Here is a 17,607-nt window from a genome sequence, read left to right on the forward strand (position 1 = left end):
TTCCAGGCAGCGAAGGCAGCTGCAGACAAGGAGGGCAGCGTGACAGGTGTGGTGACAGGGCTGCTGGGTGGCCCGGCTGAGGACACACACACACACACACACACACACACACACACACACACACACACACACACACACACCCTCCCCTCCCAGACCTGCCTCTTGCCAGTGACCTCGGTCACAGCTGACAGGTCCAGGCTGACACTGAGAGGTTGGTGATTGCGGGTTCCCGGTCCTTCCTCTCCCTATGGTGCCCTGGGATGCGGCCCCGAGTTCCATAGGTCCCTAATGGTTTTAGCAAATATTTACTAAGCACCTGCAACATATGTGCCTGGTGCTGAGAGGGCCGCGTGAGTGAGAACAGACCCCGCTCCTGGACTCCAGTCCCACTTCCCTGCATATCCTGCAGGCAAGCAGGCCCCTGAGCCTTAGACGCAGGTGGAGGCAGGGTGAGTGTGCATGCTGAAAGCCAGACAGCTCCCCCAACCCCCCGCAGTTTGGGTCTTAACTCTGACCTTAGCTTCTCTGGGGCAGAGTGCACGGACACAGGACCCTACCCATTCCCTTTAGCTTTTTTCTCCCCTACCCAGGGCCAAACATGTGAAAATAAAATAAAGATAGAGGGTTAGAAGGCCTGATCAACAGCTTGAGGTTTATTGATAAAGTCCAAGGATGCACTAGCTGGGCCTGCTCTCATCCTTCCATTCCTCCTTGCTTTCCGTTCTTCCCAGCTCAGGTTTATAGTTACTCTCTCTTCCCTCCCCACCCCACCCCTGTCTCTCTTTCTCATCCGAAAATGCTAAGCTGGTTTCATCACCTGTCTGCTCTCTGCTGGGATGAGCCCCACACTGGTATCACCTTCCCCCAGTGGAATGGAGGGTGGGGGGGTAGAGGTCATCTCAGAAGGCCCACCAGGTTCCTGCTGTGGCCAGAGCCCCTGCTCCTGCCCACTCAGGCCGCAGTGGAGCAGATAAACTGGTGTCCCTCTTGGAGCGTTGTCTTCATCTCCTCAAACTGGGCCAGCTGGCAGGCCTCGGCCAGGCCCAGCCAGCGGTAGGCCTGGTGTTCATGGGAGAGGCGGATCTCCACGTTGTAGTCCTTCACCTCCGCTAGCCAGTAGACGACGGTTTTAGGCTTCTCCCAGGCCACATAGTTGAGCTCCTTTCTGAAGCCCTCAATGATGGTTAGCTGCTCTGCTTCTAAGCCTGCTTCTTCCTTCGTCTCCCGCAGAGCTGTTTCCAAGTCACTTTCTCCGGGATCCACATGGCCTGCGTGGAAGGAAGATAGAGAGGAGATCCTTTCAAGCAAGCTGGGTGGGCCAGGCCAGATCACTGAAAGATGGGAGTGAGGCTCAAGCCAGCCTAGGGATTCGGGGTGCTGGGTTGGGCAGCTTCTGGCTCTGCAGAACCCCTGCTAGCCTTCCAATCCCATCTTCTCTGCACAGAGGGAAACAGACGTGTGGGACAAGTCTCATCTAGAACAGGCTTTCTTCTCTCTCTCTCTCTTTTTTTTTTTTGCTTTTTGGGTCACACCAGAGATGCGCAGAGGTTACTCCTGGCTCTGCACCCAGGAATTGCTCCTGGCGGTGCTCGGGGGACCATAGGAGATGCTGAGGATCAAACCCGGGTCAGCCGAGTGCAAGGAAAACACACTACCCACTGTACTATCACTCCAGCCCCTAGAACAGGCTTTCTTAAATGTTTCCCACTTAGGGGCTGGAGTGATAGCACAGCGGGTAGGGCGTTTGCCTTGCACGCGGCCGACCCGGGTTCAAATCCCAGCATCCCATATGGTCCCCTGAGCACCGCCAGGGGTGATTCCTGAGTGCATGAGCCAGGAATGACCCCTGTGCATTGCTGGGTGTGACCCAAAAAGCAAAAAAAAAAAAAAAAAAAGTCTAAAAAAAATGTTTCCCACTTGCCAAACCCTTCTTGCCTGAGAAGCTTTCACATGACCCTGGGCAGATAGGTCTATAGAAATAGGTATACACATCAAACACTGGCTAATAATAAAATCAGAAAGAAAGTTCTCCAACGACCCCCACGTTCAGTTCTGCACCCCCATATGGGGTTGCAACCCAGTGTTAAGCATCGAGGCTGAAGACTACTGCTTTGGGCGGGGAGCAAGATGCCGCCTCAAACCTGTTGTCTGGCTCTTTGGGACTCCCTGCACCTCATGTTCTCAGGGACCACTTTGCCCTTGAAGCCTTGTGAGTGATTTTTTTCTCCCGGAGGGGCAGGGCCTTCCTGGCAGGTAGGCCGAGGCGGTGCGCTCTGCCGACAGCCCGCAGTGAGGATTTCCTGAAGTCTCGGGGCCCTGCAGACGGCTCAGAACCCCGCACCCAGGCGCCAGCAGCTGTTTCCAAGTAGCTATCACGGCTTCTCTAAATTGTTTTCATCTTTCTAACTGAGCAAGGCCAGATTCCACTTTCATAGGGAAGGGCCTGATGGGAACTTAAGACTAAGGACCAGCTGAGAGCCAGTTCTAAGAAAATTTGTTGGCAAGACCCGAGCCCGAGCAGACAGCTGCCAAAAAACTGTTGGAGAAGAAGTTGAAGCTCTGCAGACTTGGAGAAGCCTGAGCGGCCCTCCCGGCACATTCTCCGAGGGCCAGAGGGGCCTCGCCGGAGAGGACGGGCTCCGGCAAGTGGCTGGGGACCTCCTGGTTCAGGAGCTCCCCGGGGAACAGGCACTCCTTGCTGTCCCCTTCTGGGTTTGGACACAGGGCTAGACCCTTGCCCACTTCCTCCCCAGGGGCTTCGGAGCAGTGCCTCCAATCAGTGGCTCCCACGGAAAGCGACCAGGAGGTCAGCGCCTCAAGGTTCATCCTAGTTTCTGGCTTCAGGGGGGTTTTCGCTGACTTGTTCGCAGAGCCCCACGTATGAGGGAAAGACACTGACCCAGGGTGCGCAGTAGCAGGCAGGGGTCTGGGGGAGCCCCTCTCTGGTGGTCTGCTGCCCCTCCACGTGAACAGGGCCCCTTCTGGCCGGAGCAGGGACAGAGCAGGAGCGTCCTATGACACCCGAGGTGAGCAGCCCCCCTGCAGTGTGACTTGGGGGGGAGGGGTGGTCAGGAGACAAGTGCGAATATTCCTATTCATAGTATCGGGGACACTTCTCTTCCTTTTTTTTTCTTTTTTCCCACCCTGTTTCTACCTAGTAAAACTCAAATGTGCAAAAGTGGCTTCCTATTCCCAGTGCCTTGTCTTCTTCCCATGCTGGGTCGACTTCATCCCCTGTCCTTTCCCTTCTGTCTGGGGGTTCTTTGCGCTGAACCCCTAAAACCTAGCCCAGGACTCTACCCCAGGTCTCCCGCCCCCAGTCCAGGGTTCTTTCTCCTACCCACCCAGAGGCGGATGTTCTGGCGAATGATACTCACCAAAATGTACACCCCCGCCCCTCTCTCTCACATACACACCACAGGTGCTGCTTCTGCCCTGGATTCAGTCACAGTTCTATTTCCAGCTCTGCTCTGGCCTGGAGGCCTTGCATGCAGAAAGGCTCCAGGGCTCCTGCCTACCCCCTGTTCTGTGCACAGACCAAAGTAAAGCCAATCTTGCATGGGGCCCAGCAGGGTGGACTTCTAGTACCACTCGGCATTTCCCGCTCCCCTCGAAGCCCCCCCCACCGAAACAGCCCCTTGGAACGCTCACCTTTGGGAGGAGTCCAGTGGTGGATGCCGTTGGACGCTTGCAGCAGGAGGAACTCAATGGCACTGCTGTCCACCTTGGGAACTGGGCATCTCCGGAAGATGATCAGGCCACAGGCTCTCAGGGCCATGGTCTATGTGAGAACCTGACAAAAGAGGCGGAAAGTTACACACAACCAACATGAAGGGACAGACTGGGGGCCTCACTGTGGCACTGGAGAGGAGCAGAGTGACCTCATGAGCGGGCCAAGAAGCCATGGGGGTGTACGGGGATGGGGGGCTTTGGTCAGGACTCAGAGACGGGCTTATGTGTGTCAGTGCAAGAAACCTGGGGTCCACCCTGTTAGTAGAATTCTAGCCCGACTCTTCTAGGTCTCCCTGCTGCAACACAGGCTGGGGTGTGTCCACTCAGAGACTGGAGGTGCCCAGAAGCAAACCCCAGGAATTCAGATGCGGGAGAGGCAGTGCAATCTGGTCATCAGTCCCCAAAACCATGTTCCTCCAGCCTGCACCTTGGGAGCCAAGAGACAACCTCCCGCCCCGCCCCCCCCCCCCCCACACACACACACAGAGCGTTGTCTAAATGCTCCAAGGGAGACCTAGAGAAGGGGATTGATGGACTAAGAATGGATTTGGGTGTGGGTTGTTTCTGGCTTTCTGTTTATCCATGGTTTTTTACTACTATGTATTCATGTGAGTTGAAATTCATGGCACATGGGGGTCTGGGTGATAGGACAGTGGGAGGGCGTTTGCTTTGCACACTGCCGACCCGGGTTTGATGCCCGGCATCCCATATGGTCCCCAAACACTGCCAGGAGTGATTCCTAAGTGCAGAGCCAGGAGTAACCCTAAGCACCACAGGATGTGGCCCCAAAAAGCAGAAAGAAAAAGAAAGAAAAGAGAGAAAGAAAAAGGAAGAAAGAAAGAAAGAAAGGAAGGAAGGAAAATAAAGAAGGAAAGAAAGAAAGAAAGAAAGAAAGAAAGAAAGAAAGAAAGAAAGAAAGAAAGAAAGAAAGAAAGAAAGAAAGAAAGAAAGAAAGAAAGAAAGAAAGAAAGAGAAAGAAAGAAAATTCATGGCGGAAAGTCTTTTTTCTCATCCCATCAGAGGCAAACTAGCAAGGTGGTCACAAGTCTGAGTCTGGAGCCTGGATTCAAGTAAGTTCTGGCCCCACCGTGTGCTTGCTGTGTGACCAGCTCCTCTGCCTCCATTTTCTCTCTAAAACAGGATAATAACAGTTCTACCTCAAAGGGTTGCTCTGAGAATTACATGACTTACACACTGCAGAGTGCTTTCAAACAGTTGTTGGCACATAATAAGCACTCAATAGATTTCAGCATGCTTGGAAAAAATGTCTGGAAGGACACACACCATTAATAGTGTTTTCTGGAGACAGGATTATGGAGAGACTTTCATTTTCTACTCCATTTATTTCTGTATTTGGAAATTCACAGAGAACATTTATTAACTTTAAAATCAGCAATACAATAAAGACCACAATGTTTTCCTCTTTGCCTTTGCATTTAATCTTCTTTTTACCTCCCCACAGGGGGGAAATATGTCAACAACAAAAGGTAGGAAAGTGATAAAAAAAAAAAGGAATAGCTGTAGAAGTGAAAACAACAACAAAAAACACTTGTCATCTGCAAGGGAACATATAAACAAGGTAACAGAAAAGAGAAGGCCCAGGGGTGGGGGTCAGTAACAGAGTGTAAGCCCTGCTCTAGAGGATAAAAAATAAAAAAGTTCTGGGGCTGGAGCGATAGCACAGTGGGTAGGGCGTTTGCCTTGCATGCGGCCGACCTGGGTTCAATTCCCAGCATCCTATATGGTCCCCTGAGCACCACCAAGAGTAATTCCTGAGTGCAGAGCCAGGAGCAACCCCTGTACATCACCAGGGTGTGACCCAAAAAGAAAAAAAAAAAGTTCAAGATTTTTTTTGGAGGGACACACCCTTCGATGCTCAGGGGTTACTCCTGGCTCTGCACTCCGAAATTACTCCTGGTAGTGCTTAGGGGACCATATGGGATGCCAGGATCAAACTCTGGTCAGCTGTGAGCAAGGCAAGCGCCCTACGTACCTGCTGTACTATGGCTCCAGTCCCAACAAGAAATGACTGAGCCACTGTGATTGTGCCAGGCCTTTGCTTTCATGCAGCTCATGTCCTATGAAGGGAGGCAGATTTAATAAAATAGCGAAGCGAATTAAAGGCTGCCTTAAGGTTGGGGTTGTGGACTCAAGTGGGAGAGCAAAGCCCTGGAATAGTGCTCACCACATCTTCCAGCCCCAAACCTGGCCCTGCACCACCATCAGTGGCCCCGACAGCTCCCAAGCACTGCAAGGCAAGGCACAGTCGGGAGGGGGCCCCACAACAATGAAAAGGGGGTGCGGGTCACTTGAGAGATAACACAGTGGTTTAGGGCAAAGCTGCTTAAACTTCTCCCACTCACAATCCCTTCCCTCTTCTGTTTTGGTTTCTTTGGCAGCTGACGCTGTGCTGGCAGGAGACTGGGCCGGCTCTTCCACACACTTGGCCCGAGGAGTTGGCTCTCGGGCTCACTCTCAATCCCTTCTCGCCCGAGAAATTGTCACATGACCCTGGCGTATAGGTATGAGTTAGGCATAGAAACCAAACATTTACTGGTGACACGTCACGCAGAAATTTCTTTTCAAACCACCTCCACATCAGGTCACAACACAGTTAAGAAAGAAGTTGGGCTCCAGGGAATTTCCCAAGAGGGCATGGACCAAGGTAGGCTCTAGGGAACTTTATTCTTCTCACCAAAGAGCTAGTCATACCCCACACCATGACCTCTCTGAACCTTTTAAAACTGTGGAATGAGGTTTCTTTTCTTTTCTTTTTTTTTTTTTTGCTCTTTGGGTCACACTCAGTGATGCAGAAGTTCTGGTTCTGCACTCAGGAATTACTCCTGGCTTGGGAACAATATGGGATGCTGGGGATTGAATCTGGGTTGGCCGCATGCAAGGCAAATGCCCTATCCGCTGTGCTATTGCCCCAGCCCCTGGAATGAGTTTTTAAAGGCTAGAAAGAATGTCAATATGGGTTTTTCAAATGTCTGTGCTCTCCTAGACAGTGGGAAGGAGAGCAAACAGGCCTGAATCCATAAGAAGGCAAGTTGACAATTATCAACATTCATATTCCCTTAGACCCACCAATGCCATTTCTAGGCACTCAGATATGCAGAGAGCAGTTTTCAGATGTATACACAGGGATGTTCAATATACTCTTGTCTGGAACGTCAAAATGAGAGCTGGGGAGATTACTCAAAGGGCTGACCAATGCTTTGTATGCAGGAGGCCTGGCTTTCATCTCAGTACCACATGATCCCCTGGGTACCACTGTAGGGAGCAAACCCCTAAGAAAAATGCCTGGAGTAGACCTGAGCACTTCCACGTGTGACCCAAAAAAGGTCAAAAGAAGTATCCAAAAGGGGGGGCAGAGCAATAGTACAGCGGGTAGGGTGTTTGCCTTGCACGCAGTCAACCCGGGCTCAATTCACAGCATCCTATGTGGTCCCCCGAGCTGGCTAGGAGTGATCCCTGAGCACAGAGCCAGGAGTAACCCTTGAATATTGCCAGTGCAGCACCCCCCGCCCCCCCAAAAAAACCCCACCCAACTGTGGGAAGGCTGGAGAGATAGTACAAGGGTTAAGGCCTTGGGTCCAGAAAGATGGTATAGTGATAGTGGGTAGGCACTTAACTTACACACAACTGACCTATGTTTGATTCCTGGAACGCCCATGTGGTCCCCTGAGCACTGCCAGGAGTGATCAGTGAGCACAAAGCCAGAGTCAGGAGTAAGCCATGAGCACTGTTGGGTGTGGTCCAAAAAATACAGAGAAAAAACAATAGGGCTGGTGGGGCTAGAGAGAGAGAGTACAGTGGGCAGGGCGCTTGCCTTGCATGCAGCTGGCCAACATGGGTTTGATTTCTGGCATTCCATGGGGTCCTGCAAGCACCGCCAAGAGTGATCCCTGAGCACAGAGCCAGGAGTAAGTCCTGAGCTCCTGCAAGTGACCCCAAAATCAACAACAAAGAGGCAGTACTAAACTTGCAGCTTGTATAAAGATTTTCAGGTGGCTAGGTGAAAGAAAGTAGGGTTTAGAAGAGCGTATCTCAAAATAGCATTATACATATTTAAACTTGAAATCCTGTTTGAGCGTTAAAATTTGCCTGTAAAGTGGTAGCATTTTATTAAACATTCCGTTCTGCTTCCCCTGTTCTCCCAATTCTGCTGAGAACTTTTCCTGCTCAGGAAGGCCAGACGGAAGCACCCTGCCACCACAGAGTGGGCGAATAAAGGACCAGCACCTGGCTCAGGCAGAGAAGAGGGAATTGGTCCCACACTCCGCAAAAAGACAGTCGGCAAGCATTACAGAAGACGGGTGTGGAGAAGCAGGAGGGAATGTGGGAGCTCCCAGAGAAGTTTACAGACCCTGGATGGGAGGACACTGCTCTCTCCCTCCACAGGAGGCCCCAGAGCGTTTCCTCATGTCACTCAACACAGCATTGGGAGGCCAAGATTGAGGGGCGAGATGTACCGGCCTGGGGTGACCAGCGAAGCCACCAGGGAAAGGGCGGCAGGTCTATGGACCCCTCCAGGGAGGACGCTTGAGGGAGTGACAAGGGTGCCCCTAACAAATATACCTCAGCGGACATCAGGGTGCAGGGGTTACCACATTTAAGAAACAAGCCAGTCAGTGATTCATCTCAGTGGCACGTGAAGAGGCTGGATCATGACTTAGGTTCACCTGTTCACTGTCCTCTTGCTTTGGGGGCCACACCTGGAAGTGCTCAGGGCTTACTCCTGGCTCTGACTGAGCTCAGGGATCGCTCCTGGTGGGGCTCCAGGGACCATATAGGATGCTGAGGATCAACCCTGATCAGCTCCCTGCAAGGCAAATTGCCCTACCCACTGATCCTTTTTATTCTCCTGAATTTTCTTTCTTCTGGGATCCTCCCAAGCAGTGCCAAGGGGGCCCTGGAACCAACCACTCCTAGAGCAACTCGACCTGGCCTTGTGGGCCTTGTGATTCAGTGCGTAGGCTCAGTGAAGCTACCGGGGGCCACTGGGGCAAATAGTACCTGGAGGTGCGGCGGGGAGGTGGGGGCCATGCGGTACCAGATTCCACTTCCAACTCGGGCCTAGCACGCCATTGTGAGCTCCCTCCCAGTCCCACAGACTCACTTTCACCTGTGCTCTGCACCAAAGGCAAAAGGAGAGGTTCTGGAAAGGCAGAATTCCCACCTGCCCTGGCAACTGCTTGTCCTGAGGCAGCTGTTTTCTAAAGTTCATTACACACCCACACCCCCATCCCCACCCAATTTCCTACTCATACTTTCAGAAGCAGTTCCAATGATGTCACCTGGTCTGTAAAGCCTTCAGGCATCTCAGCACTCCACCTGGGGGTCCCTAACATGGATAAAATGCTCCAGAGCCACTGAGCAGAGAAGAACACGGAAGAGCGAGAGCGAACGAAGGACTGAGAGAAGGATGGGAGCTGGTGCAGTTCCGTGAGGGGACCGAGAGAGCCAGGGGGCCATCTCTCCGTTCGGGGCTGGGCCTGGGCGCGGCTCAGTGAGGCAGTGGGAAGGAAAGGTGGATGTGAAGTGGGGGAACACAGCCAAGCGGGAGGAGCCAGACCCCTTGGTTACAGACACCAACGGAAGCCTGGTCCTGGATTCAGAGTCCCAGAAGGAGGAGGTTCAGCAGGAGGTGGGGGGAGCTGCAGGACCCAGCGCTGGGTGAGTCCGCAGATCTGTATGCAAATAAATCCTCGTCACCACACCTGGGACGCTGCGGTGACTTCAGTGTGGACCATCGGCCACGTCACTCTAGCTTTCCAAATCTCGCACAAAATTTCCGAAGGTCAAGACTGACCTCCTCTAGAGGAAAGGAATGCTGAGAACTTGGCTCCAGCTGCGCTAAGTGGACTTGGTCCCCAGGCACCCCCCGAGCGTGCATACGGAGCAGGGTAAATCCCGGCGCCTCTGGCAGCAGTGAGCGGGCCTGCCGGGGAGCTGTCTCCCGGTTCCCAGCTCCACAGCTCCCAACAGATGTTCACTGACTCCACAGAACTCTCCCCACCTCCCACTGAAACAAATGCTCAGGGTCTGTTCTGGGGCTTTGGGCAAGAGCCCAGTGTTTTCCTAAAGAGTGTCATTTACATAAAAGTCAACGGAGCCCTGCTGGGAGGGTTTCTGTTTTTCTGGAGACCTTGAAGCTGAACCGGTCTGGGGGTTTGAAGGCAGCCAACCGGAGCGAGTTCTCCATCTCATTCTCTCCCTCCTGCTCTCTCTCCCCTCTCCCCGTCTTCACACACACAGAGACCCACACCAAGTGGATTCAGATCTGCGTGGGTGGTGGTGGTGGTGGTGGTGGTGGTGGTGGTGGTGGTTAAAGCACACGGTATTCCAACATACAAATATGCCTGTAGCCAGGATTTTGGAGGTGAGAACTCCAGGCTGACAGCAGGCAATTCACACGTTAGGAAAGTGGCAGAGTGCCTTCCATGTGTGTGTGTGCTTTTAAAAATTGGGAACCAAAAGAAAAAAAAAAACCTCTGCTTCAATGTCATCAGAAAGTTCCAGAAGCTAAGGAAAAAGGGCTCTTGGCTTTCTCTACGTATACAATCCCTTCACAGTCTAGGAGGTTCAGAGCCTAGGTGCCAAAAAATAATTCACAGATAAGTGGCGATGCTGATGTGTTGTGTTCCACTGTTTTCATCGGATTAATCAGAGTGCTACTGCAAGCAGGACTCACCCCCCACCCAAAGCGCACATACACACACACACATACATCTGGGCATAGGAAGAGCTATCATTTTTTTCCTCCAACCTGTTCTTCAGAGTTTAAAATCCCTTTAGCACAAGACATTAAAATCAGGCTACCCATCAAGCTTCTACACTTCAAGTCGTGTTGCTTTTTGGGGCCACACCCAGTGGCGCTCAGGCCCCATGCAAGGCTGGGGAGGGAACCTGGTCTCCTGCATGCAAAGCACATGCTCTGTTCTTTGGTTCTTGTATCTTTTCTAATGCGTTAGGCCAGCATTTCTCAATGAGGGCCAAGTAATCCCCAAGAGTGTCCAAGTGAAAACCGTGTAAGTAGGGGCCACACATGCATGAGACGAGAGGAATAGCCAGTAAAGGGGGAGGGCACACACACCAGGAGGCAACAAGGCTGGGTGGGGGCCCTCGTGGGAAGAAGGCTGAAAAACAGCTCTAGTCGACCTTTCACTTTAACTACTTAATACCTCCCGTTTACATCAGGAAACTGAGATTAGAAAAGATTAAAATACTTGCCCCAAGCCTAGCTGGTTGTCGAATGGCTTTGGATCTGCATCCAAGTCTAACTCTAAAGTCTGTATTTTATGGTCCCCTGGGCCCTGCCAGGAGTAAGCCTTGAGCACAGTTGGGTGTGGCCCAAAAACCACAAATAAAATTAAGTCTGTATATCCGCCCCCCCCCCCCCCCCCATTACACAGCTCTGCTGATGGTGAAAGAACAGAGCTTCGGTGCAAAGGCTGAGCAAATGATTCTTCACATTTCTTCCAGTGTCTTTGATTCATGTTTATAGGGAGGGCTTTTAAGACGCCTGGCTGCAGTCTTCGCCACTGAGGGGGATTTGGTTGGAGCAGGGTGCAGAGGAAGTTCCAAAGCTGGCTTTAAAGGGGTCAAATGTAACCAGAGGTCCCCTTGCTTGGTCTATCTGAGAAGGGATTCAAAGCCTTCTCCGCTCTCTCCAGCAGTAGGCACCAGGCACCGGTGCTCGCCTTGGCCAAGCACACCAGCACCTCACTCAGGGCCCTGATGTCCAAGAAATCGGCCCAGGCCACTCAACGCTGAGGTTGTGTGCCCACGGCAACTCCGACTCCCAACTTTCCCCACATTCCCCGCATCACAACATCCCTTTTTTTTTTTTTTTTTTTTGCTTTTTGGGTCACACCCAGCACTCAGGAATCACTCCTGGCAGTGCTCAGGGGACCATATGCTGGGAATCGAACCCGGGTCGGCCGCATGCAAGGCAAATGCCTTACCCGCTATACTACTATCACTCCAGCCCCACAAAGCTTAGAAAAAGCCCCAGTCCTTTTTCTAATCAGCCAATTCACTGTCAGAGGATTAGATAGGAAAGGGGAGAGAGGGAGGGAGAGGGAGATAAGGGGTGGGGGAAGAGAGAGACCGAGGGACAGTACAGCTGTACCTGGGTTCAATCCCTGGCAACCCATATGGTTCCTCCAAGCCCACCAGGAGTGATCTCTGAGCAGAGAACCAGGAGTAAACTCTGAGCAGTACCTCAAAAAACAAAGAAAGAGAAAGAGAAAAGGAAAAAAAAGCCCCATAGGCCCCGCATAAACTAACACAAAGAAACTGTTTTCCTCAGATGCACCTTTCCCTGGACAACTGTCTTTTCTGAGACGGAGCTGCTGAATCATCTTACTGTCTGCTGTTTCACTGAGGGAGGAAACCAGAGATGTCCCCTGCAAGGACAGGAATACCGGCTTCCAGGAGGAGGTCAAAGTCAGACAAGGTTGAGAGAAAAGTCACTCCCAGGCAAGGGGAAATCTCTTACATGGCCTCTTAGTGCCATCTGCTGTACAATTCTGGAAAACAAACATGGGGAATTCTGACAGCGCCTGAAGGGATTCATTAATTTATTTATCTAATATCTGTTGATTGTTCAGGCCCTGGGAAATATGGTGGGATTAAACAATAGGTAAGAAGCTGATGGCTACAAAGTTCTGCTTTTGAGGGCTTCACGGCCTAGTGAGAAGTGGAAGATATTTAAACACATATTTTGCTTGTGCATTTTGAGTCTCTGCAGGTATGTGTAAGATTTGGAAAGGAGGCAAAAAGAAGGGTACCCTCCGATAAATATTTTGGGTTTTTTGTTTGGGACCACACTTGGATGCGCTAAGGGATTACTCCTGGCTCTGTGCTCAGGGATCACTCCTGGTGGTGTTTGGTGGACTATATGAAGAGCTGGGGATTGAACTAGGGTCAAGTGTGTGCATGGAGCACCTTATTCCTATAGTAGTTCTCTGGCCCAAATTTTTGGTTTTTGTTTGTTTGGGGACCAACCTCAGCTGTGCTCACGGCTTACTCCTGGCTCTGAGCAGGGATCATTCTTTGTGGGCTCAGGGGATCATACTGGGTGCTGGGAATCAAGCCTGGGTCTGCCACATGCAAGGCAAGTGCTCTACCCACTGTACTATCTATGTGGCCCGACTGGCCACTGGCCCAAAATTTTGAAGGGTGGCTGAGTTTATCAGCAGAGTAGAGGTAGAGCTAATGGGTATTCAGGCAAAGGGAGGAGTATAAGCAAAGACTCCCCCAGTACACCACAAAAAACTATTCTGTTGACAGCACAGGGCCTTTTAATGGTTCATCACACTAAATATAGTTATGATGTGTGAGGGAAATAAATTCGATTTAACATTCAGTACAAGGCAGGGAAAATCTTTTGAGCAGATCTGTTTGCCTATTAGTTATTTCTCTAAGCACAATTTTGAGCTAAATTGGGCACCTAAGTACAGTCAACCTGTTGGCTCCAGTAGTTGACTAGTCCAGTTGGGTCTTGACCGACAAAAGACTTTAAGGGCTGGATTCTCTTCTAGGGTTACTTTTCGTTCAGGGGCTCCTATTTAACGGGCATGATACCTTTGTTTAAAGGGCATGACACGGTTAGTAGGAGACACACATTTTCCATCTGACTGCTCTCGTTCTCTCTTCTCTCTCTCCTCTCTCTCTCTCTCTCTCTCTCTCTCTCTCACACACACACACACACACACACACACACACACATTTTAAGAGATAAGTACAGACCAAAGGTGAGAGATTCGTCTTTCCTGTACTCCTGCTAGCACCACCACATCATGCATTCGATAAACGAAACAGGTGCTATAAACTCTTCCAGAAGTAGGCAGAGTGAACAGGCAGGTCCGAGGAGAGGTACTCGAGCCAGAGAGCCCTAACCGGGCACCCTGGGGTCCCGCAACTCTTACCACATCACCACCAGCATCTGTGCAAGTTTGGCTCATAGCACCACTGAACCCTCCCTTCTGCCTGTGCTTTCAGGAAACAAAACAAAACAAAACTGGTCCTGCAAGCCACCAGGGCCTGATTTAGCCACTCAAGACCAGCTTAAAGAAGGGTGCAGCCACCTTCGACTGCAGCCACCCGACGCAAGTCAGAGGTGGGTTTCTAACCCCTTCCAGTCTCCAAACCCGGTGCCCGAAGAGAATAAGCCAGAAGGCTCGCATTACTCACCGCCAGAGGAAGGGAGGCAAGAGGCGGGCCTTCGCCAGAGGCGGAAGTCCCTTGACCAATCCAGAGAGCGCCGTTGAACTTTGCCCGACCAATAGTAAAGGGCAGAAGGATTCTCGACCCGCCTCAGAAAGGGGCCGTTCCCTCTGGGAGAACGTCGCGAGATCTTCAGCCCCTCCGAATGATTGGTTGCAAGACGGAAATTGATAGTTTCCTCGAGTCGCTGATTGGTCTTCTTGGGAGAAGGCCGAAAACGTCCACTAGATCCCTGGATGCCTATTGGCGGACGGCGCGGGTCCCGGGTGCGCGGGCGACAGCGCGGGTGTTCGAAACGGCGCGGGGCGGCGTTGTCATGGGGATGCGGCCTGACTACAGCCTCTGGCTCGTGACAGCACGCTTCGAGCCCCTGCTTTGGGACTGGCCGCCGCCGCTGGCCTTCTCTCCTGCCCTCCTAGGTCAGGACTGACCTAAAAGTCGGGACTTTAGGGAACTTTGAGGTGAGAAAGGCGGTGGGGGGTGGAGGGCCAGGCAGCCGGCGTCGGGGCTGTGGCGCCCGCCCAGGGGGAAGCGGCTGCGCCCGGCGCCCGCCGAGGACTGGGTCCCGCCGGCGGCGGCTCGAGAGCTGGTGCCTCGCCGTTACCCGAACGCTCACCCGCCCTTGGTTCCCGTAGTTCTGTTTCCAGCGATGCTCTTGGACGCCCGCTCTCGCAGGGAAGCTTTCGGAACCGTCTTGCGTTTGGGCCGGCGACCCCGGCAAACTCGAGCGCGTTTATTCGGCCTCGGGTTGATTATCCGTGTCCTCCCGTGTAACTCGGAGGTCAGCATCATTCACAGCGTCTTAACCCGCTAAGAGTCTTCAGGAAGGGGCTGGAGCGACAGCACAGCGGGTAGGGCGTTTGCCTTGCACGCGGCCGACCTGGGTTCGATTCCCAGCATCCCATATTGGTCCCCCCGAGCACCGCCAGGAGTAATTCCTGAGTGCATGAGCCAGGAGTAACCCCTATGCATCGCCGGGTATGACCTAAAAAGCAAAAAAAAAAAAAAAAAAAAGTCTTCCGGAAATACGGGTTGAGTTTGACTACCCGACACCCCTCCCCCCCGCACCCACGCAAGATGTAGGTTTGGGTCCCCATCTCATCCCTGTCTCCCTATCCCGGTTTTCCCTTCCAGTTCAGTGTTGTTCCCCCCACACCCCCCGCTTTCTTTTCTTTCTATGTTGTTGGACATGGAATGGAAAATTGGACGGGGTGTCCAGGTTTGGATCCAGACTGGCCCGATTTCTAACTTGTGCTGGGCTTTTGCAAGTCACTTGGCCCTTTTGTTTTAAATTTTTTATTAACGCACCGTGTTTTGCCAAGTTGTTCGTTATGCAGTTGTTTCAGGCACTCCGTGTTCCAACACGGATCCCACTACCAGTGTGACTTCCCTGCCACCAACGTCCCCATCCACCACCCTAGCCTGTCCCCCCACACCCCCTTTAGCAGGCAGGACAAGTTTATATCGAATTGCTTGTTACAACATCGAGGCAAGTGGAATTATGGGGGAAAAAATGTGATCAATGAAAGTCAATTTGTGATGATTGTTATATCTCACAATGGTGTTACTAAAGCCATTGAGAATTTACTGGGCTGGTTGGTGCTAATTGAATCTTCTGCGTCACTGTTTTCATGCATCGAGCTTGGGGGCCTCTATACAGCTTTACCGGCACATTACTGTGCTCCTACTGGGATGGTAGCACTATGAAATTTGAAGGTGTTGGGAGGCCAGGAGCTATGGAGCTGGAATGATTTTTGGCAATTTGATGAGATTCGGCTGTGGAGCTGGATTCTATATGCTAGGGTGCATCAGGTGTGGCTGTGGGCTGCTGTGCCTTCAGGCAGAAAGGGGGATTTGCCAGCCCCCAATTGAGAAAGCCCCAGAGTTTTCAGCCTGGGCTAGTCTATCTGGGATCACCTGGTCATTTTAAGCCTCACTTCATTTGGAAAATCAAAAAGCTGAATTCAGTTAGGATTTCTGTGGCTTTGCAGCTGGCAGTATTTGCTGAGTATTCAGCACAGTACTTGCTGAAGTCCTGTGCCAAGGACTTCATTAGGGCTTGACAAATAATTCTTTTTTAAAAGTATAGTATGTTTGGGGTTGGAGCAATAGCACAGCGGGTAGGGCAGTTTGCCTTGCATGAGGCTGACCCGGGTTCGATTCCCAACATCCCATATGGTCCCCTGAGCACTGCCAGGAGTAATTCCTGAGTGCATGAGCCAGGAGTAACCCCTGTGCATTGCCAGGTGTTATCCTCCCCCCAAAAAAAAGCAAAAAAATAAATAAAATAAAATTATAATATGTTAATGTGCCCTTTTTTTGGTTTTTGGAACATACCTTACTGTGCTCAGGATCACTCCTGGGGTGCTCACGATCGTATGTGGTGCTGTGTTATCAAAACTGGGTCACTTTACCTGCTGTAGTATCTCTCCAGCCCTATTATTATTGTTGTTGTTGCTTTTTTTGGGCAACACCACCAGTGCTCACTCCGCTTACTCCTGGCGCTGTGCTCTGGCAGGGCTGGGAGGGGGGGCCTATGGTTCTGAGGATCAAATTGGGTTCAGTTGCATGCAAGTGCCTTAACCCCTGTACTTTCCCTCCGGCCCTGCTTACCAGTTTATTAAAGGATCTAAGGGATACAAATAAAGAGCTAGACGAAGAGATAAATAAGGTGAGTGTGGGAGGCCCCAGGTGCCAGAGCTCTGTCCCCGTAGAGTTGGTTCATCTCCTTCCCAGTGTGGATGTGTTTACTACCCTAGAAGCACTCTGAACCACGTCACTGTAGAGACTTTGTGGAGACTGCATCCTATAGGCAGCCTGAGTTAAAGATTCCACGTCCAGGTCCTCTCCCCTTGCTAGTGTTGTGTGGCAGGGGCTGAGAAGTTCAGGTTTCTAATTGGTCTTTCTGGCAACTGGGCCCTATCAGGAGCTGTCCAGAAACCTATCCAGCATGGCGTTATTACAACAAAACATGTTCCTGATGTTCTCATCACTTAGACATGGATAAGGTTTGTGGACTCTTGTGTCAGGGATCAAGGACTAAATATTAGAACAAATAATGTTCTCATCATTTAGGAAAGTACAAGGTTTGTTGTTGTCGGTTGGTGTTTTTTGGTTTGTTTTCCGGGTCACTCCTGGTGGTGCTCAGTGACTGCTCCAGGCACAGAACTCGGTGGACCTGTGTAGTGCCAGGGTCGCATCTGACTGTTTGCTTGCAAAGCATGTGCACTAGCTTTTTGAGCTTTCTCCCCAGTCCCAAGATACTATAAGCTTTAGGAGCTCTGTGCCAGGAATGCAAGGCGGCGATCAATAATTTTTTTCTAGTATTTTATACCATTTCAGTATTGAATGCTTATATATCAGAAACTGAATTGTGCTTTTTTTTTTTTTTACATTATCCCACTTAATCCTCATAAGACATCTTTTTCAAGTCAGAAAAGTGTTTTTGCTATTTAACTGTGGCTAGGGCATTTGCCTTGCACGCGGCCGAACCAGGTTCGATTCCTCCGTCCCTCTCAGAGAGCCCGGCAAACTATCAAGAGTATCCTGCCTGCATGGCAGAGCCTGGCAAGCTACCCGTGGCATATTCGATATGCCAAAAACAGTAACAAGTCTCCCAATGGAGACCTTACAGGTGCC

General features: G+C 51.4%; 1 protein-coding gene across 2 annotated transcripts; it reads right to left on the reverse strand.

Moving 5' to 3' along the window:
• Positions 1-691: 691 nt before the first annotated feature.
• Positions 692-14,043, reverse strand: NUDT2 (nudix hydrolase 2). 2 transcript variants are annotated; one of them, XM_055142929.1, is made up of 3 exons: positions 11,870-11,890; positions 3,652-3,793; positions 692-1,268 (listed from the first exon to the last, which is right to left on the reverse strand). In XM_055142929.1, exons 2-3 carry the CDS (start codon positions 3,776-3,778, stop codon positions 952-954), a joined length of 444 nt encoding a protein of 147 aa, XP_054998904.1. In that variant the 5' UTR covers positions 3,779-3,793; positions 11,870-11,890; the 3' UTR covers positions 692-951. The 2 variants fall into 2 exon arrangements, with proteins under 2 accessions (XP_054998904.1, XP_004600258.1); XM_004600201.2 differs by lacking the exon at positions 11,870-11,890 and adding an exon at positions 13,936-14,043 and having other exon boundaries at positions 694-1,268.
• Positions 14,044-17,607: the final 3,564 nt, after the last annotated feature.

The sequence above is a fragment of the Sorex araneus genome, chromosome 1 (assembly GCF_027595985.1).
Source record: "Sorex araneus isolate mSorAra2 chromosome 1, mSorAra2.pri, whole genome shotgun sequence".
Classification (NCBI taxonomy): domain Eukaryota; kingdom Metazoa; phylum Chordata; class Mammalia; order Eulipotyphla; family Soricidae; genus Sorex; species Sorex araneus.

What these genes read in the sequence shown, in the direction of transcription:
- NUDT2 (XM_055142929.1), bottom strand. Translation starts at nt 3,778, where the DNA reads ATGGCCCTGAGAGCCTGTGGCCTGATCATCTTCCGGAGATGCCCAGTT. An exon ending in CCACTGGACTCCTCCCAAAG is followed by an intron (nt 1,269 to 3,651) that starts GTGAGCGTTCCA and finishes CCTTCCACGCAG; the next exon opens with GCCATGTGGATCCCGGAGAA.